Consider the following 20762-nt stretch of genomic DNA (forward strand, 5'->3'; position numbering starts at 1 on the left):
GGGAATTTGGGGGAATTTGAGGGGTCTGAGGTCTCCCCGCCCTCCCCTCCCAGTCCATCCCAGTCCATCCCAGTCCATCCCAGTACGCGGGGGGGGTTAAACTGGTTTATTGCTCTGCAGGGGGGGGGGTCCGGGTGCCCCCCAGTTCAGGGGGTCCCGACCCCCCCCGGGTTAGTGTTGGGGTGGGGGAGGGGCTCCGTGGGGGGTCCCAAAAAGGGGGGAGGGGATCAGTAATAGGTTTCCTTCTCCACCCAGCCTGCAAAAAAAAGGGGAGGGGGCGTCAGGGGGACCCCAAATCCCAAAAGCTCCAAAGCCCCAAAGCCCCAAATCCCCAAATCCGGGGTACATCCAAAAGCCCCAAACTCCCAAATCCCCAAATCCCCAAATCCCCAAACCCCGAATCCCAAAACCCCAAATCCCCAAACCCCCAAAACCCCAAATTCCCAAATCCCAAAACCCCCAAACCCCAAATCCCCAAAACCCCAAATCCCCAAATCCCCAAACCCCAAACCCCCAAATCCCCAAATCCCAAACCCCCAAAACCCCAAATCCCCAAAACCCCAAATCCCAAATCCCCAAATCCCAAATCCCCAAATCCCAAACCCCCAAAACCCCAAATCCCCAAAACCCCAAATCCCTAAACCCCAAATCCCCAAAACCCCAAATCCCCAAATCCCAAATCCCCAAATCCCCAAACCCCCAAATCCCCAAATCCCAAACCCCCAAATCCCCAAATCCCCAAAACCCCAAATCCCAAATCCCCAAATCCCGGGTACCCCCCAAATCCTTGGTGTTTGTTTTTTTTGGGGTGCCCTCCCCGTTTTTATGGGGTTTTCCCCTTGGGTTTTGGGTTCCATCCCATTTTTTGGGGTTTCCAATCTTTAAGGTTCCCATTTTTTGGGATTTCCATTTTTTAGGGTTCTCAGTTTTTAGTGTTCCCATTATTTTAGGGTTCCCATTTTTTAGGGTTTCAGTTTTTTGGATTCCCATTTTTTGATGTTCCCATTCTTTTGAGGTTTCCATTTTTTGGGGTTTCCATTTCTTTAGGATTTCCGTTTCCCTCCATTTTTTTACCCCACATTTTCTCACCCCCACATTTTTGGGATTTCCCCACATTTTATTCCCATTTTCCCCCATTTTATTTCCTTTTTTCCCATTTTTTTATATTTCCCCCTTCCCCTCATTTTTAGGGTTCCCCCATTTTTGGGGTTTTCCCCATTTTATTCCCATTTTCCCCCATTTTATTCCCATTTTCTCCCATTTTATTCCCATTTTCCCCATTTTTACAAAAATTTCCCCCATTTTTTCCCCTCGCATTTTTAACCCCTCAATATTTTAGGGTGTCCCCCGCATCTTTTGGGGTCCTCCCCATATTTTGGGGTTTTCCCCCATTTTATTCCAAATTTTTCCGCATTTATTCCCATTTTCCCCATTTTTTTTAAATTTCCCCCCATTTTTCCCCCCAAATTTTTCCCCCAAAAATTTTTTATGGTTCCCCCCCCCCATTTTTTGGGGTCCCCCCCATTTTTTGGGGTCTCACCTCCGGGGTAACGCCTCAGGATCAGTTTCCTGACCTCGTCGTAGGCGAAGATCAGCAGGGAATAGGGGAAGGCGCAGAACCACCAGGTCACCCTGGGCACAAAAACCCCAAAATTGGCACCCCAAAATTTGGGGGACCCCAAATTCCAGGGGGCTCCATTTTTGCCTCCCCCAAGTTTTTTTATTCCCCCCCCCCCAATATTTTAATTCCCAGTTTTGGAGATACCGCCCCAAATATTTTCATTTTCCCCCCATTTTTTTCTGTAGGTTGGGGGATTTTTTTGGAGGGGAATTTTGGGGTTTTTTGGAGGATTTGGGATTTTTTTGGGGGGGGGATTTGGGATTTTTTTGGATGGGGTTTGGAGGGGAATTGGGATTTTTGGGGGATTTGGGATTTTTTGGGGGTATTGGAGAGGTCTGGGGATTTTTTTTTGGAGGGGATTTCAAGAGGAATTGGGGATTTTTGGGATTTGGGATTTTTTGGGAGGTCTTGAGCAGTTTTGGGATTTTTTGGATGGGGGTTTTAGAGGGGAATTGAGGATTTTTGGGGGATTCGGGATTTTTGGGGGGTTTGGAGCAGTTTTGGGGTTTTTTGGGTCCGTTCGAAGAGGGATGGGGTTTTGGAATGGGTTTGGGGGGGAATTGGGGATTTTGGGGGGATTTGGGGTTTTGGGGGGGATTTGGAGCAGTTTTAGGATTTTTTTGATGGCTCGTATAGGGAATTTGGGAATTTTTTGGGGGGGATTCGGGATTTTTGGGTGGTTTGGAGCAGTTTTAGGATCTTTTGAGGGAGACAGGAAGAGGGATGGGGTTTGGCGTGGATTTGCGGGAATTTTGTAGGGGAACCGTGGATTTTTGGTAGGATTTGGGTTATTTTAGGATTCTGGGGGATTTTTTTGGAGGGGAATCGGGGATTTTTGGGGTGGGATTTTTGGGGTGTCCCTCACTTGAGGGGGTACATGCGCAGAGCCACCCCCATGCCCGGGCAGTAGGACAGGAACGCCGCCAGCGCCGTCTCCTCCAGCAGCCCGAAAATCAGGATCTTGTTCCTAAAAAATTGTGGGGGTTTGGGGTTTTTTGGGGAATTTGGGGTTTTTTTTAGGGTTGGAGGGGTTTTGGGACTTTTTGGGGAGGGGTTGGAAGGGGCATCAGGGATTTGGAGTGGGTTTGTGGGAGGGGGATTGGGGATTTTTGGGAGAATTTTGGGGGATTTGGGGTTTTGTGAGGGGCTGGGGGATGTTTTAGGGGTTTGGGGTGGGTTTGGGTAGAATTTTGGGGTAGTTTTGGGGTATTTTTGGGGTGGTTTTGGGATGATTTCGGGTGTGTTTTGGGTGGGATTTTGGGCTGGTTTTGGGTGGGATTTTGGGCTGGTTTTGGATGGGATTTTGGGGTGGATTTGGGGTATTTTTAGGGTGGTTTTGGGATGATTTCGGGTGTGTTTTGGGTGGGATTTTGGGCTAGTTTTGGATGGGATTTTGGGGTGGATTTGGGGTATTTTTGGGGTGGTTTTGGGATGATTTCGGGTGTGTTTTGGGTGGGATTTTGGGCTGGTTTTGGATGGGATTTTGGGGTGGATTTGGGGTATTTTTAGGGTGGTTTTGGGATGATTTCGGGTGTGTTTTGGGTGGGATTTTGGGCTAGTTTTGGATGGGATTTTGGGGTGGATTTGGGGTATTTTTGGGGTGGTTTTGGGATGATTTTGGGTGTGTTTTGGGTGGGATTTTGGGCTGGTTTTGGATGGGATTTTGGGGTGGATTTGGGGTATTTTTAGGGTGGTTTTGGGATGATTTCGAGTGTGTTCTAGGTAGGGTTTTCAGGCATTTTGGGGGCGTTTTTGGGATGGTTTTGGGATGTTTTGGTCTCCAGTTCGTGCCCTGCTGGAAGACGGAGTTGAGGTGGATTTTGGGGAAATTTTGGCTGGTTTTAAGTGGGATTTTGGGGTGGGATTTTGGGGTGAATTCAAGGTAGGATTTTGGGGTATTTTGGGGTGATTTTGGGATGATTTCAAGTGGATTTGGGGGTTGTTTTGGGCAGGATTTTCAGATGGTTTTGGGGTGGTTTGGGGGTATTTTTGGGGTGTTTTGCTGCACTCCATGTCCTGATAGAAGATGAAGTTGTGGCACATTTTGGGGTGACTTCGGGGTGATTTTGGGTAGGATTTTTGGATGGTTTTGGGATGGCATTTTGGGGTATTTTGGGGTGTTTTGGCGCAAGTCATGTCGTGCTAAAAGACAGAGTTGAGGTGGATTTTAGGGTGGGATTTTGGGGTATTTGGGGATAATTTCAGGTGTGTTTTGGGTGGGATTTTGAGGTGGTTTTGGATGGGATTTTGGGGTGGTTTTGGATGGGATTTTGGGGCATTTTTTGGGTGTTTTGTCGCACTTCATGTCCTGCTGGAAGACGGAGTTGCAGCACATTTTGGGGTGGTTTTGGGGTGGTTTGGGGTGGGATTTTGGGGTGATTTGGGGCATTTCTGGGGCGTTTTGTCGCACTTCATGCCCTGCTGGAAGACGGAGTTGCGGCACATTTTGGGGTGATTTTGGGGTGGTTTGGGGTGGGATTTTGGGGTGATTTGGGGCATTTTTGGGGCGTTTTGTCGCACTTCATGCCCTGCTGGAAGACGGAGTTGCGGCGGGTCTTGCAGATGATGAGATCCGCCCACTGCACCACGACGATGCTGGCGAAGAACGCCGTGTGGCACGTGAACTCCACCACCTTGCGCTGCTCGTACGTCTGTGGGGAATGGGGAACGGTGAAAAACCGGGAAAGCGGGGAGGAAACTGGGAATGAACAATGCGGGAAACCAGAGTGAAAAATGGGGAAACGGAGAGGAAACTGGGGGTAAACAACAGGGGAAACTGGGGAGGAAACCACACGTGAACAATGGGGAAACCAGAGTGAAAAATGGGGAAACTGGGGAGGAAACGGGGGAGGAAACTGGGAGTGAACAACGGGGGGAACCGGAAGTGAAAAACGGGGAAACCAGGGAGGAAACCACCAGTGAACAACTGGGAAAACCAGAGTGAAAAACGGGGAAACCAGGGAGGAAACCATGAGTGAACAACAGGGAAATGGAGTGAACAATGGGGGAAACCAAGGAGGAAACCGGGGGTGAACAATGGGAAAAAACAGGGAGGAAATGGGGAAAACTGGGAGTAAACAGGGGAAACCAGGAGTGAACGGGAGAAAGGGAGTGGAAATGAGGCAAAAATAGAAGAGGAAATTGGGCAGAAATGGGTGTGGAAATGGGATGGAAGTGGGTGTGTAACTGGTGTGTAAAGTCGGTGTAAGGGGTGTGTAGGGTCCCTCACCCGCTCCTGCCCCTGGGAATCCTCCAGGTCATTCTTGGAGCAGAGAGTAAGGGCTGTGTAAAGGTTGTGAAGCTGGTGTGTAAGCAGCGTGTAAGGAGCGTGTAACTGGTGTGTAACTGGTGTGTGGGGTCAGCGTAGGGTCCCTCACCCACTCCTGCCCGTAGGAATCCTCCAGGTCATTCTTGGAGCGGTCGTCCCAGGCCAGGCGGATCCCGAGCAGCGTCCCCGGCAGGAACCCGTTCTCAGCCAGGATCACGAAGTAGGTGAAGAACCCGCCCAGAGCCTGGATCATCCCTGAGGGATCGGGATCAGAGCCATGGGATTGGGATAAAAACCATGGGATTAGGATCGGGATCAGGATCAGGATCAGAGCCATGGGATTGGATCACAAAGTGCATGAAGAACCCGCCCAGAGCCTGGATCATCCCTGAGGGATCGGGATCGGGATCAGAGCCGTGGGATTGGGATAAAAACCATGGGATTGGGATGAAAACCATGGGATTGGATCACAAAGTGTGTGAGGAACCCGCCCAGGGCCTGGATCATCCCTGAGGGACCGGGATCGGGATCAGAGCTGTGGGATTGGGATAAAAACCACAGATTGGGATAAAAACCATGGGATTGGATCACAAAGTGTGTGAGGAACCCACCCAGAGCCTGGATCATCCCTGAGGGACCGGGATCGGGATCAGAGCCGTGGGATTGGGATAAAAACCATGGGATTGGATCACAAAGTGCGTGAAGAACCCGCCCAGAGCCTGGATCATCCCTAAGGGATCAGAATTGGGATTGGGATTGGGATTGGGATCAGAGCCATGGGATAAAAACCATGGGATTGGATCACAAAGTGCGTGAGGAACCCACCCAGAGCCTGGATCATCCCTGTGGGATCGGGATCGGGATCAGAGCCGTGGGATTGGGATAAAAACCACAGATTGGGATAAAAACCATGGGATTGGATCACAAAGTGCATGAAGAACCTGCCCAGAGCCTGGATCATCCCTGAGGGATCGGGATCGGGATCGGGATAAAAACCACAGGATTTGGGATCACCTTGGGACCCCTCACTGAGCGATCTGGCCATAGACCATGCTGATGAGCCACTTGTTGACCATGAGTGACCATGAATGACCATGAATGACCCCAGAGTGACCCCAGAGTGACCACTGACCGATCTGACCATAGGCCATGCTGATGAGCCGCTCGTTGACCATGAATGACCATGAATGACCATGAGTGACCATGAGTGACCATGAATGACCACGAATGACCCCAGACTGACCATGAGTGACCCCTGAGTGACCCCTGGGAGTGACCACTGACCGATCTGACCATAGGCCATGCTGATGAGCCGCTCGTTGACCATGAATGACCACGAATGACCATGAATGACCACGAATGACCATGAATGACCACGAATGACCATGAATGACCATGAATCACCCCAGACTGACCATGAGTGACCCCTGAGTGACCCCTGGGAGTGACCACTGACCGATCTGGCCATAGGCCATGCTGATGAGCCGCTCGTTGACCAGTTTGTCGCTGCGGGGGTTCCGCGGTTGCCGTTTCATGATGTCGCTCTCGGCCGCCTCGTAGGCCAAGGAGATGGCGGGGACCTGAGGGGACAACCGTGCCACCCGGTGTCACCCAGTGTCACCCAGTGCCACCTTGTGTCACTCAGTGTCACCCTGTGTCATCCAAAGTCACCCAGTGTCACCCAGTCACGGGATGGTGGCAGTGCCCAGGGACAGGAGGGTCTGGGGTCTCTGCAATGGGTTTGGGATCCCTGGCTGGATGTGGGGTGGATTTGGGGGGTCCCTTGGATGAGTTTGGGATGGATTTTGGGTCCCCGGTTGGATTTGGGATGGATTTGGGATCTCAGGTGGATTTGGGGTCCCTGGGATGGATTTGGGGTCCCTCCTCACCATGTTGGTGCCCAGGTCAATGCAGAGGATGGTGACGGTGCCTAGGGGCAGCAGATTGTTGGCCGTGATGGATTTGGGGTGGATTTGGGGTGGATTTGGGGTGGATTTTGGCAGATTTGGGGTGCCCCTCACCATGTCAGTGCCCAGGTCAATGCAGAGGATGGTGACGGTGCCCAGGGGCAGTGGGATGTTGGCGATGATGAAGAGCAGGAACGGGGTGATCTCAGGGATGTTGCTGGTCAGGGTGTAGGCGATCGACTTCTTCAGGTTGTCGAAGATCAGGCGGCCTGCCAGGGGACAGCCGTGTCCCCAGATGTCCCCAGATGTCCCCAGATGTCCCCAAATGTCCCCAGATGTCCCCAGTGCTCCCAATGTCCCAAACACCACAAATGTCCCCATTGTCCCCAATGTCCCAAACACCACAAATGCCCCCAATGTCCCTAATGTCCCAATACCTCAAATGCCCCCAATGTCCCTAATGTCCCAAACACCCACAAATGTCCCCAATATTCCAATATCCCAAACATCCCCAATGTCACCAATGTCCCCAATGTCCCCAAAGTCCCCAACACCCCCAATACTCCCAACATCCCCACATCCCCAATATCCCGAATATCCCCAATGCCCCCCAATTCCCCCCAGTACCCCCCATGTCCCCGATGTCCCCAAAGCCCCGTGTCTGTCCCCGACCTTCCTCGACGCCGGTGACGATGGAGGCGAAGTTGTCGTCCAGCAGGATCATGTCGGCCGCCTGCTTGGACACGTCCGAGCCCGCGATGCCCATGGCGATGCCGATGTCCGCCTTCTTCAGCGCCGGAGAGTCGTTCACCCCGTCGCCCGTCACCGCCACGATGGCGCCCTGGGGACACCGGGGACGTTGGGGACACTGGGGGCATTTGGGGCCATTGGGAATATTGGGGGTATTGGGGATATTGGTTATGTTGAGGGCTCTGGGGACATTGAGGGTATTGGGGTCATGGGGGCTTTGGGGACACTGGGGACATTGGGGATGTTGGGGTCATTGGTGACATTGGGGACTTTGGGGACATTGGGGTCATTGGGGACACTGGAGATGTTGGGGCCATTGAGGATACGGGGAACATTTGGGATAATTGGGACATTGGGGGCATAGGGGACTTTGGGGGCATTGGGGACACTGGGGACATTGAGAGCGTTGGGGGACATGGGGGACATTGGGAGTATTGGGGACATTGGGGGCACAGGGGTCATTTGGGACATTGGGGACGTTGGGGACATTGGGGACATGGGGAACACGAGATACTGGGGTCACTGGGAGTTTTGGGGACACTGGGGACACTGGGGGCATTGGGGATGTTTTGAATATTGGGGACATTCGGAATGTGGGGAAGATTGAGGACATTGGTGGCTTTGGGGACACTGGGGACATTGGAGGTATTGGGGACATTGGGGACACTTGAGGACCCTGGGGACATTGGGGACATTGGGAATATGGGGAACACTGCAGATAGTGGGGACATTGGTGGCTTTGGGGACATTGGGGACACTTGAGGACATTGGGGGCATTGGGGACACTGGGGGCATTGGGGACACTGGGGGTATTGGGGATGTTTTCAATATTGGGGACATTGGGAATGTGGGGAAGATTGAGGACATTGGGGACATTGGTGGCTTTGGGACACTGGGGACATTGGGGGTATTGGGGACACTGGGGACACTTGAGGACACCGGGGCCGTTGGGAACATGGGGAACACCGCGGATGCTGGGGGCACTGGGGCCATTGGCGTCACCGGGGACATTGGGACGTGGTGACACGGGGACAGGGTGACAGCAGTGGCACGGGCGGCACAGGGACAGTGGCACGGGCGGCACGGGGACAGTGGCACGGGGACAGGGCGCTGTCACCTGCCGCTGGCAGCCCTCGACGATGATCAGCTTCTGCTGGGGGGACGTGCGGGCGAACACGATCTCGGTGTGGTTGCGCAGGATCTCGTCCAGCTGCTCCGAGCTCATGTCCTTCAGGTCCGAGCCGTGCACCACGCACGCCTTGGCCTCCCTGGGGGTGGTCGAAACCCCAAAATCAGCACCCCAAAATTCCTGGGGAAAACCCCCCAGGACCCCAGAATTCCTGGGATCACCCCCAGGATCACCCCAAAATCCCCTCCCCAGCTGCTCCGAGCTCATGTTCTTCAAGTCCGAGCCGTGCACCACACACGCCTTGGCCTCCGTGGGGAGGGGTCAAAACCCCAAAATCAGCACCCCAAAATCTGCTCCAGCACCCCAAAATTCCTGGGGAAAACCCCTCAGGACCCCAAAATTCCTGGGATCACCCCAAAATCCCCTCCCCAGCTGCTCCCAGGTCGTGTCCTTCAGGTGTGACCTGTGCATCAAACGCACCTTGGCCTCCCTAGGGGTCAGCACCCCAAAATCTGCTCCAGCACCCCAAAATTCCTTGAAAGACCCCCCCAAATCCCCTCAATTTCCCCTACCTGGCTCACCTGGGGTTGTCCTGGGGCTCACTTGGGGTTGCCCTGTCTCACCTGGAGCTCACCTGGAGCTCACCTGGGGTTCCTCTGGCTCACCTGGAGCTCACCTGGGGTTCACCTGGAGTTCCTCTGGCTCACCTGGCCTCACCTGGGGCTCTCCTGTCTCACCTGGGCTTCACCCGGGTCTCACCTGGAGCTCACCTGGGGTTCACCTGGAGCTCACCTGGGGTTCACCTGGGTCTCACCTGGGGTTCACCTGGAGCTCACCTGTCTCACTTGGGGCTCACCTGGGGTTCACCTGGCTGACAGGGATGTTCAGCTGTGTCTCACCCATCTCTATCTCACCTGTCTGACTCACCTGGGGTTCACCTGGCTGACGGGGATGTTCAGCCGTGCCGCGATGTCCTCCACGGTCTCGTTGCCCTCGGAGATGATCCCCACGCCCTTGGCGATGGCCTTGGCCGTGATGGGGTGGTCCCCGGTCACCATGATCACCTGGGGGACACCGTCAGCACCTGGGGACACCTGGGGGACACCTGGGGACACCTGGGGGACACCTGAGGGACACCTGGGGACACCTGAGGGACACCCTGGGGACACCTGGGGGATACCTGGGGACACCTGGGGACACCTGGGGGACACCTGAGGGACACCTGGGGGATACCTGGGGGATACCTGGGGGCACCTGGGGGCACCTGAGGGCACCTGGGGGACACCTGAGGGACACCTGGGGGATACCTGGGGGCACCTGGGGGCACCTGAGGGCACCTGGGGGACACCTGGGGGACACCTGGGGACACCCTGGGGACACCTGGGGGACAACAAGGGAAATCTGCAGGACACCTGGGGGATACCTGGGGGCACCTTGGGGACACCTGGGGACACCTGAGGGCACCTGGGGCACAGCCCAGAATGGGGGGGACAAGGGGAAATAGGGATCCCAGGTGAGCTCAGGGGGGTTTTGGGGTCCCGGCTGGGGTTTTGGGGTCCCGGGCAGGGTTTTGGGGTCCTGAGTAGGGTCGGGGTGGGTTTTGGGGTCCCAGGGGATTCAGGGGGGTTCTGAGGTCCTGGGCTGGGGTTTTGGGGTCCTGACTGGGGTTTTAGGGTCCTGGGCAGGCTCAGAGGGGTTTTGGGTTCCAGGTGGGCTCAGGAGGGTTCTGAGGTCCCGGGCTGGGGTTTTGGGGTCCCGGGCAGGGGTTTTGGGTTCCGGGGGGGCTCAGGGTGTGTTTTGGGGTCCTGGGCAGGGGTTTTGGGTTCCGGGGGGGCTCAGGGTGTGTTTTGGGGTCCTGGGCAGGGGTTTTGGGGTCCCGGGGGGGCTCAGGTGTGTTTTGGGGTCCCACCTTGATGCCGGCGCTCCGGCACTTGCCCACGGCGTCGGGCACGGCGGCGCGGGGGGGGGTCGATCATGGACATGAGCCCCACGAAGCAAAGGTCACTGGTGGGGAAATTCACCTCGTCCGCGTCGAAACGGAACCCGCGGGGGAACTTGTCCGGGGGCAGGTACAGGTGACAGAACCCTGGGGACATGGTGGGGGACACTGAGACCCCAAAGACCCCAAAAATACCCCCAGGATCATGGCTGGGGGCAGGTACAGGTGACAGAACCCTGGGGACATGGTGGGGGACACTGAGACCCCAAAGACCCCAAAAATACCCCCAGGATCGTGGCTGGGGGCAGGTACAGGTGACAGAACCCTGGGGACACCATGGGGACACTGAGACCCCAAAGTTCCCAAAAATACCCCCAGGAACTTGTCCGGGGGCAGGTACAGGTGACAGAACCCTGGGGACATTGTGGGGGACAGTGAGACCCCAAAGATCCCAAAAATATCCCCAGGAGCTTCTGTACAGGTGACAGAGCCCTGGGGACACCGAGGGGACAGTGAGACCCCAAAAACAGCCCCAGGAAGCCACGAGAGACCCCACAGGGACCCTCAGGATCATGTCTGGGGACAGGTACAGGTGACAGAACCCTGGGGACATGGTGGGGACAGTGAGACCCCAAAAACACCTCTAGGATTGTGTCTGGGGACAGGTACAGGTGACAGAACCCTGGGGACACTGAGGGGACACTGAGACCCCTAAAACACCCACAGGAGCTTCTGTACAGGTGACAGAACCCTGGGGACCACCAGGTCCCCCCAGATGTACCCGGGACCCCCCAGGACCCTCTCCAAGCCCCTCCCAGCTCCAGGTAGGCATTCTGGAAAGTTCCTCCATGTTCTTATCCAGGATCTTCTCCCCCAGATCCCCTCTGGATCCCCTCTCCAGCCCCCCAGGACCCTCCCCAGGACGCCCAGACCTACCCAGGACCATCTCCCTGAGCCCCCCCAGTTCTGAACGACTCCTCCTCATCCAGGATCTTCTCTCCCAGATCCCCTCTGGATCCCCTTCCAGCAACCCAGGGACCCCCAAATCCCCCCAGAATTTCCCCCAGGACCCCCCCAGCCCCCTGGGCATACCCAGGACCCTCTCCCCGAGCCCCCCCAGCTCCAGGTAGGCGTTCTGGAAGGCCTCGCGCATCTCCTGGTCCAGGGGCTGCTCCTGGCCCTGCAGGAGGATGCGGGAGCAGCGGTCCAGGATGCGCTCGGGGGCTCCCTTCATCACCAGCAGGTAACCCTGGGGGTCCTCCTCGCGCTCGTGGATGGACAGCTGGACACGGGGACGGACAGGGGACGGCGGGGTCATGGGCCATGGTCAGACACGGGCAGCCCAGGGTCACCCAGAGCCATCCCAGTGTCACCAGAGTCCCTCCAGGGTCACCCACATACCGCCCAGTGCCCCCAGTGCCCCCAGTTCTCCCTGTGCCCCCTGTGCCCCATCCCAGTTCCCCATCCCAGTTCTCCATCCCAGTTCTCCCAGTGCCCCCCGATGCCCCAGTTTGCCCAGTGCCCCCAGTGCCCCCAACTCCCCCTGTGCCCCACATGCCCCCCAGTGCCCTCAGTTCCCAATCCCAGTGCCCCCAGTGTCCCCAGTTCCCCATCCCAGTTCCCCCTCCCAGTTCCCCCATTGCCCCCAGTTCCCCCATTCCCCCCGTGCCCCCGATTCTCCCATTGCCCCCATTGCACCCAGTTCCCCATCCCAGTTCCCCATCCCAGTTCCCCATCCCAGTTCCCCATCCCATTTCCCCAATTGCCCCCATTGCCCCCATTCCCTCCATTCCCCCCATTCCCCCCAGTTCCCCCAGTTCCCCTATGCCCCCCATTCCCCCCATGCCCCCTATGCCCCCCGTGCCCCCGTTCCCCCCATGCCCCCTATGCCCCCCATTTCCCCCATTCCCCCCATTCCCCCCATGCCCCCTATGCCCCCCGTGCCTCCCGTGCCTCCCGTTCCCCCATTCCCCCCATGCCCCCCAGTTCCCCCAGTTCTCCCTATGCCCCCCATTCCCCCCATTCCCCCCAGTTCCCCCAGTTGCCCCCCTGCCCACACCTGGTACTTGTTGGTGGAGTTGAAGGGGATCTCGGTCACTTTGGGGTTCCTGTCCCGCATCCTCTTGACGGAGCCACAGGACAGCTGGATGCACTTGAGCAGCGCCGACTCGGACGCGTCCCCGGCTGTGTCCCGCTGTGGGGACACCGCTGTCACCCACCGCCGCCCCCGGGGCCCTGTCCCCTCTGTCCCCTCCCCCGGGGCCGCGGGGACCCCCCCACCTTGGAGATGGAGACGTTCTCCTGGCCCGGCTTGAACACGGCGCGGTTACAGAGCCCCGCGATGCGCGCCAGGGCCGCCCAGGTGGGAGAGCGCTTGTCGAAGGTGGCACCTGGGGACAGTGGGGACCATCAGGGCATGGCCGGTGTCACCAGTGCCACCCATTGATCATCCCAGTGTCACCCATTTGCCACCCCAGTGTGACCAGGGCCACCCAGGTGGGAGAGCGCTTGTTGAAGGTGGCACCTGGGGACATGGGGCACTGTCAGGGCATGGCCGGTGTCACCAGTGCCACCCATTGGTGTCATCCACTGACCACCCTGGTGCCAGGGGATCAGGGTTTTGGGGGATTGGTGTTCAGGGGGATTGGGGTTTTGGAGAATTTGGGTTCCAGGGGATTGGGGTGCCAGGGGATTGGGTACTGAGGTCCCAGGGCATCGGGGTCCCAGGGGATCAGGGTTTTGGGGGATCAGGGTTTTGGAGGATCGGGGTTTTGGAGGATCGGGTTTTGGGGGATCAGGGTTTTGGAGGATCAGGGTTTTGGAGGATCAGGGTTTTGGGGGTTTGGGTACCAAGGCCCCAGGGCTTTGGGGTCCCAGGGGATCTGGGTGCTGGGGGCACTGGGGTTTTCGGGGTGCCCCCGCTCACCCGACTGGTCCTCGGTGGTGTCGGCCTCGTGGATCTGGTTGTCGAACCACATGTGGGCCACGGTCATGCGGTTCTGGGTCAGCGTCCCCGTCTTGTCCGAGCAGATGGTGGAGGTGGAGCCCAGCGTCTCCACGGCCTCCAGGTTCTTCACCAGGCAGTTCTTCCTGGCCATGCGCTTGGCAGTGAGGGTCAGGCACACCTGGGGGGCACCCCGGGGTGTCATTGGGGTGGGATCCCCCAAATGGGGTGAACAGAGCCCCCTGACCCCAAAACTGGCACCAGAACCCCCACAGTGTACCCTCAGTGTACCCTCAATACCCAAACCCCCATTGTCATCGGGGTCAGGCACAACTGGGGGGCACCCTGGGCTCTCATGGGGGTGGCACCCCTGATATGGGGTTTGTGGACCCCTCCCAGCACCCCAAAATTATCCCAGTGCCCTCTCCCATCACGAGGGTGGCCCTTGGGCACGCTAGCCATGATGATGCCCATGAGGAAGATGATGGTGGAGCCATCCAGTAATGCCTCTATTGCCCTCCCAGTGCTCCCAGTGCTCCCAGTTCCTTCCCAGTGCCCTCCCAGTGCTCCCAGTGCTCCCAGTTCCTTCCCAGTGCCCTGTCCCATAGTGACGGTGGCCAGCAGCCCCTCGGGCATCTTGGCCACGATGATGCCGATGAGGAAGACAACGGCCTCGAGCCCCTCCCAGTCCATCCCAGTCAATCCCAATCCATCCCAGTCAATCCTAGTCCATCCCAGTCAATCCCAGTTCATCCCAGTTCATCCCAGTCCCTCCCAGTTTGCTCACCGTGACGGTGGCCAGCAGCCCCTTGGGCACATTGGCCACAATGATGCCCATGAGGAAGATGATGGTCGATGCTCCCAGTCCATCCCAGTTCAATCTCAATCCCCAATATCTCCATCCCAGTCCCTCCCAGTTCACTCCAGCTCACCGTGACAGTGACCAGCAGCCCCTTGGGCACGTTGGCCACGATGATGTCGATGAGGAAGATGATGGTCGATGCTCCCAGTCCATCCCAGTACCCTTTTACACCCCAATATCTCCATCCCAACCCATCCCAGTCCCTCCCAGTTTGTTCCCAGTCCCTCCCAGTTTGCTCACCGTGACGGTGGCCAGCAGCCCCTCGGGCACGTTGGCCACGATGATGCCGATGAGGAAGATGACGGCCTCCAGCCAGGTGTAGCCCAGGATGAGCGAGAGGATGAAGAAGGAGAGGCCGAGGAAGACGGCGACGCCGGTGATGAGGCGGATGAAGTGCTCGATCTCCATGGCGATGGGCGTCCGGCCCACCTCCAGCCCCGAGGCCAGAGAGGCGATGCGGCCCATGACCGTCCGGTCACCCGTGGAGATGACAATGCCACGCGCGGTCCCTGTGGTGGCACCGGGGTGACGAAGGGCCCGGAGGGATGGCACTGCAGGCACTGGGGGAACTGGGGCACTGGGGACATCGGGATGGGGAACTGGGGGCACTGGGGGAACTGGGGGCACTGGGGGCACTGCGGTTACCCATGGAGATGACGATGCTGTGCACAGTCCCTGTGGTAGCACTGAGGTGACAAAGACCCCAGGGGTGGCACTGGGGGCACTGGTGGCACTGGGATGGGGGCATTGGGATGGGGAACTGGGAGCACTGGGGGCACTGGAGGCAATGGGGGCAATGGGGGCAATGGGGGCACTGGGGAGATGACGATGCCACACGCGGTCCCTGTGGTGGCACCCAGGTGACAAAGGGCCTGGAGGGATGGCATGGGCACATGGTGGGGGGAACTGGGGGTACTGGGCGAACTGGGGGCAATGAGGGCACTGGGGGCACTGGGATGGGGCACTGGGATGGGGAACTGGTGGCACTGGTGGCACTGGTGGCACTGGGATGGGCACAGGTGGCACTGGGGACACCAGGGACGCCCCACCTTCGACGCAGTTGGTGGAGAAGAAGCAGATGTTGCGCGTCTCCAGCGGGTTCTCGTGCGTGAACTCCGGGGAGCGTGTCTGGGGCTCCGACTCGCCCGTCAGGGAGGAGTTATCCACCTGGGGGCAGGAGATTGGGGTTATGGGGGGACTGGGGGCATTTGGGGTTATGGGGGGCATTGGGGGGATTGGGGTTATCAGGGGGATTGGGGGGACTGGGAGGATTTGGGTTATGGGGGGATTGAGGTTATGGGGGGATTCAGGGGAAATTGGGGTGTTTGGGGTTATGGGAGCATTGGAGGGGTTTGGGGTTTTGGGGGGATTGGGTGGGGTTGGGTGGGTTTGGATGTCCCCCCCCCCGTGCCCACCTTGCAGCCGTGGGAGGAGATGATCCTCATGTCCGCGGGCACTCTGTCCCCAATGTCCCCAATGTCCCCAATGTCCCCTCAGTGTCCCCAGTGTCCCCAATGTCCCCAATGTCCCCAATGTCCCCAATGCCCCCAGTGTCCCCTCAGTGTCTCCAGTGTCCCCGTGCCCACCTTGCAGCCGTGGGAGGAGATGATCCTCATGTCCGCGGGCACTCTGTCGCCGCCCTTCACCTCCACCAGGTCTCCCACCACGACGTTCTCGGCGTTGATCTGGATCTTCTCTCCCTCGCGGATCACCAGCGCTTGCTGGGGGGCACCGGGCACCTCAGGGGGTGCCCACCCCCCCGGGCCCCCCCCGGCCGTGCCCCCCTGCCCACCTGGGGCACCATGTTCTTGAAGGAGTCCATGATCTTGGAGCTCTTGGCCTCTTGGTAGTAGGAGAAGCAGCCGGTGACGATGACGACGGCGGCCAGGACCACCCCCAGGTACAGCTGGCACCATGGGGGGGGCACCTCAGCACCTGGGGGGCACCGAGGAACCCCCCCGGGGACCCCCAGGGTGGGGGGACAGGGAGGGGACACCCTCGGTGGTTGGACATCCCCCCCATACCCACAGCTGGGCACCCCGAGGGCTGGGGAGGGGACAAGGGGCCACGGGTTTGTGCCACCCCCAGTGCCGCTGTCCCCTTGGCAGCTGTCCCCATGGCACCTTGATGTCGCTGCCCACATGATCCCAGAACCCCCCCGTGCCCCCCAAAACCCCCCCACGCCCCATGTACCCCGCATGTCCCCATGCCCCCCACACCCCCCATGCCCCCCATGGCCCCCCATGCCCCTGGTGTCCCCCACCTCCCTGTGTCCCTGCTGTCCCCATGTCCCCCTGGTGTCCCCGTGTCCCTGGTGTCACTGTGGGTGTCCCTGTGTCCCCGTGCCCCCCATGCCCCCTATACCCCCTGATGCCCCCCATACCCCTCATGCCCTGTGTGCCCCCCATGTCCCCTTTAGCCCCCATAGCCCCCATGGCCCCAATTTCCCCCATGTCCCCCTACACCCCCTGGTGCCCTTTGTGCCCCCCGTGCCCCCCATGTACCCATGGCCCCCATGCCCCCCATGTCCCCCATGTCCCCTGTGCTCCCCATGCCCCCCATATCTCCCGTGCCCCCCACACTCCCCATGTCCTCATACCCCCCATACCTCCCATTCCCCCTGGTGCCCCCCATGTCCCCATGCCCCCCATACCCCCTGATGCCCCAATGCCCTTGGTGCCCCCCATGTCCCCTGATGCCCCCCATGTCCCCCATGTCCCCTGATGCCCCAATGCCCCTGGTGCCCCCCCATTCCCCCTGATGCCCCAATGCCCCTGGTGCCCCCCATAGCCCCCCATAGCCCCCCTGCCCCCCGTGTCCCCTGTCCCTCACGTTGTCGTTGGCGGGCTCGTCCTCCATGGCGGCCTGGATGCCGTAGGCCAGGAAGCAGAGGATGGCGCCGATCCAGAGCAGGATGGAGAAGCCCCCGAAGAGCTGCCGGCAGAACTTGACCCACTCGGGGGTGGTGGGAGGGGGCGTCAGGGCGTTGGGGCCGTCCTGGACCAGGATCTCGGCAGCGCGGGCGTTGGTCAGGCCCTGCGGGACACGGGGGGGACACCAGGGGGACACCATGGTGACACCGGGGACACCAAGGGGACACGGTGACACTGGGGATAGCAGGGGGACAGCAGGGACATGGGGACAGCAGGGGGACATAGGGATAGAAGAGGGACAGCAGGGACATGGGGACATGGGGACACTGGGGGGGACACGGTGACACCAGGGGGACACCAGGGACACGGGGACACAAGGGGGACAAGGGGACACAGGAGAGAGGGACACAGGGACACAGGGACAGAGGGACACGGGGACATGGGGACACAGGGACACGGGGACATGGTGACAGGAGGGACACAGGGACACGGGGGACACAGGGACGTGGGGACTTGGGGACATTGGGATTGAGGGATGTGAGGGTAGAGGGACACGAGGACAGGGGGACAGGGGGACACAGGCACACAGGGACATGGGGACATCTCACCCGGGACAGGTCCACCTGGTACTTCCTGCCCAGCTCATCCAGGGACAGTTTGTGGTCATCCTGAGGGACAAACGCCACCCCTGTCACCGTGCCCCCAGCCACCCCTGTCACCCGTGTCCCTCTGGCTGGGGTGGCATGGCCAGCTGTCCCCAGGCTCCCACACCGCCCACGTCACCCATGCCACTGTCACCTCAGCTGGGTGGCATGGGACAGCTGTCCCCGTGACCCCCCGTCACCCCAGCAGGGTGGCGTGTCCCCGTGTCCCCATGTCACCCACGTCCCTCTGGATGGGATGACACAGCCAGCTGGCCCTGGAGTCCATGTCAACCATGTCACGGTGTCATCCATGTCACCCGTGTCCCTCCGTGTCACCCATGTCACCCAAGTCACCCCCATCACCCATGTCCCCATGAATGCAATGACATGGCCACCAGCTCTGTGTCCCCCATGTGCCCCAATGTCCCCTGTGTCCCCATGGTCCCAGTGTCACCTATGCCCTCCATGTCCCCTGTGCCCCCCCATGTCCCCCTGTACCTGTCATTGCCCCTGTGTCCCCCATGTCCCCTAGCTGTCCCCTGGCTGTCCCCATGTCCCTGTCGCTGTCCCCTGTGTCCCCATGTCCCCTCGCTGTTCCCAGTCCCCTTGATGTCCCCTTGCTGCCCCTATGCCCCTGTCCCTGTCACTGTCTCCTGTCTGCCCTGTGTCCCCATGTCCCTGTCCCCTCACTGTGCCCTGTCCCCCATGTCCCTGTCCCTGTGTCCCCTGGCTGTCCCCTGTCTGTCCCCTGTCTGTGACCCTGTCCCCTGTCTGTGACCCTGTCCCCTGTGTCCCCTGTGTCCCCTGGCTGTCCCCCGTGTCCCCATGTCCCTGTGTCCCCTGTCTGTCCCCCATGTCCCCATGTCCCTGTCCCCTGTATCCCCTGTGTCCCTTGTCTGTCCCCTGTCTGTTCCCTGTCTTTCTCCCTGTCCCTGTGTCCCCTGTCTGTCCCCTGGCTGTCCCCTGTCTGTGACCCTGTCCCCTGTGTCCCTGTGTCCCCTGTGTTCCCTGCCTGTGTCCCCTGTCTGTCCCCACTCACCAGGTTCACCTCCTTCTTCAGCTCATCCAGCTCCTTCTCCTTCTGCTTCCTCTTCCCGCCGCCGTTCTCGGACGTGGTGGCCGCGGGCGAGTACTCGCGGCCGGCCTGCGGGGGACCCCCCCGGTGGGCACGGGGGACCCCTCCCGCGGCCAGGGGACCCCGCCCGGTGCCACCCCCCCCCCCCGCCAGCCCAGGGCCATTACCGTGGGCGTGGAGGTCACGGCCAGCACCGGCGTCACCGTGGCCACCGGCATCGTCGGGGGGGCAGCGGGCACCGGGGCACCGGGCACGGGCGTGGGCGGGGGGGGCACGGCGGGGGGGGGCGCGGCGGGGGGGGTCAGCGGGGACACTGGGGGGGTCATGGGGAGGGGGGGGGTTGTGGTCAATAGGGGGGCATTGAGGCCATTGAGGGGTCACTGTGGTCATGGCGGTCATTGTGGTCACCAGGGGGTCACTGCAGTCACCACAGTGGCATTGTGGCTATTGACAGGGACATTGTGGTCACCAGACTGGCACTGTGGTCACCAGGGGGTCACTGTGGTCATGGCGGGGTCACTGTGGTCATGAGGGTCATTGTGGTCACCAGGGGGTCACTGTGGTCACCAGGGGGTCACTGTGGTCATGAGGGTCATTGTGGTCACCAGAGGGGCACTGTGGTCATTGAGGAGTCACTGGTGACAGGTGACACTGCGGCCATTGAAGGGTCGCTGTGGTCACCAGGGTGGCATTGAGGTCACTGAGGGGTCACTGTGGTCATTGTGGTCACTAGAGTGGCACTGTGGCCATTGAAGGGTCACTGTGGCCATTGAGGTGTCACTGTGGTCATGGCGGGGTCACTGTGGTCACCAGAGTGACACTGTGGTCACCAGGGGGTCACTGTGGTCACTAGAGTGGCATTGTGGCCATGGCGGGGTCACTTTGGTGACACTGTGGTCATTGAGGTGTCACTGTGGCCATGGGGGGGGTCACTGTGGTCACCAGGGGGTCACTGTGGCTCTGTGGGGTCACCATGGCCATGGGTGGTCACTGAGGCCATTAGGAGTCCCCTTGGACACGGGGGTGTCACCGCAGTCAGAGGGTGTCACTGTCCCCACAAGGGTGTCACAGCCAGGGGGGTGCACTGTCACTGTGGGCGTGTCACTGTCCCCGCTGCGGTGTCACTGTCACCATAGGGGTGTCACCACAGCCAGGGGGGTGTCCCTGTCCCCACTGCGGTGTCACTGTCACCATGGGGGTGTCACTGTCACCATGGGGGTGTCACTGTCCCCACTGCGGTGTCACTGCCACCATGGGGGTGTCACTGTCACTGTGGGCGTGTCACTGTCCCCGCTGCGGTGTCACTGCCACCATGGGGGTGTCACCACAGCCAGGGGGGTGTCCCTGTCCCCACTGCGGTGTCACTGCCACCATGAGGGTGTCACTGTCCCCACTGCGGTGTCGCTGTCACCATGGGGGTGTCGCTGTCACCATGGGGGTGTCCCTGTCCCCACTGCGATGTCACTGTCACCATGGGGGTGTCACTGCCACCATGGGGGTGTCACTGTCCCCACTGCGGTGTCGCTGTCACCATGGGGGTGTCACTGCCACCATGGGGGTGTCACTGTCCCCACTGGGGTGTCACTGTCCCCACTGCGGTGTCACTGTCACCATGAGGGTGTCACTGTCCCCACTGCGGTGTCACTGTCCCCATGGGGGTGTCCCTGTCCCCACTGCGGTGTCACTGTCCCCATGGGGGTGTCACTGTCACCGTGGGGGTGTCCCTGTCCCCACGGGGGGTGTCCCTGTC

At 59.6% G+C, this 20762-nt stretch overlaps 1 protein-coding gene and 1 long non-coding RNA gene across 2 annotated transcripts; one reads left to right on the forward strand and one right to left on the reverse strand.

The window, feature by feature from the left end:
- Nucleotides 1-92: 92 nt before the first annotated feature.
- On the reverse strand, nt 93-19353 carry LOC139586990 (sodium/potassium-transporting ATPase subunit alpha-2-like). Its single transcript, XM_071420781.1, is given in 24 exon segments — nt 93-256; nt 1541-1632; nt 2487-2588; nt 4142-4272; nt 4999-5144; nt 6346-6469; nt 6911-7065; nt 7469-7637; nt 8664-8814; nt 9603-9739; nt 10585-10641; nt 10643-10761; nt 11707-11896; nt 12674-12808; nt 12895-13004; nt 13541-13739; nt 14661-14929; nt 15470-15587; nt 16007-16141; nt 16213-16326; nt 17253-17456; nt 17902-17961; nt 18977-19081; nt 19180-19353. Coding segments are annotated over 24 exon segments (3210 nt in total). The 5' UTR covers nt 19339-19353; the 3' UTR covers nt 93-227.
- LOC139586992 (uncharacterized) lies at nt 10756-11400 on the forward strand. The gene is made up of 3 exons (XR_011678117.1): nt 10756-10928; nt 11096-11200; nt 11280-11400. It is a non-coding gene; the product is annotated as an uncharacterized lncRNA (long non-coding RNA).
- Nucleotides 19354-20762: the final 1409 nt, after the last annotated feature.

This window comes from Agelaius tricolor, unplaced genomic scaffold, assembly GCF_023055355.1.
Source record: "Agelaius tricolor isolate 1412-34295 unplaced genomic scaffold, bAgeTri1.0.p SCAF_161, whole genome shotgun sequence".
Lineage (NCBI taxonomy): Eukaryota > Metazoa > Chordata > Aves > Passeriformes > Icteridae > Agelaius > Agelaius tricolor.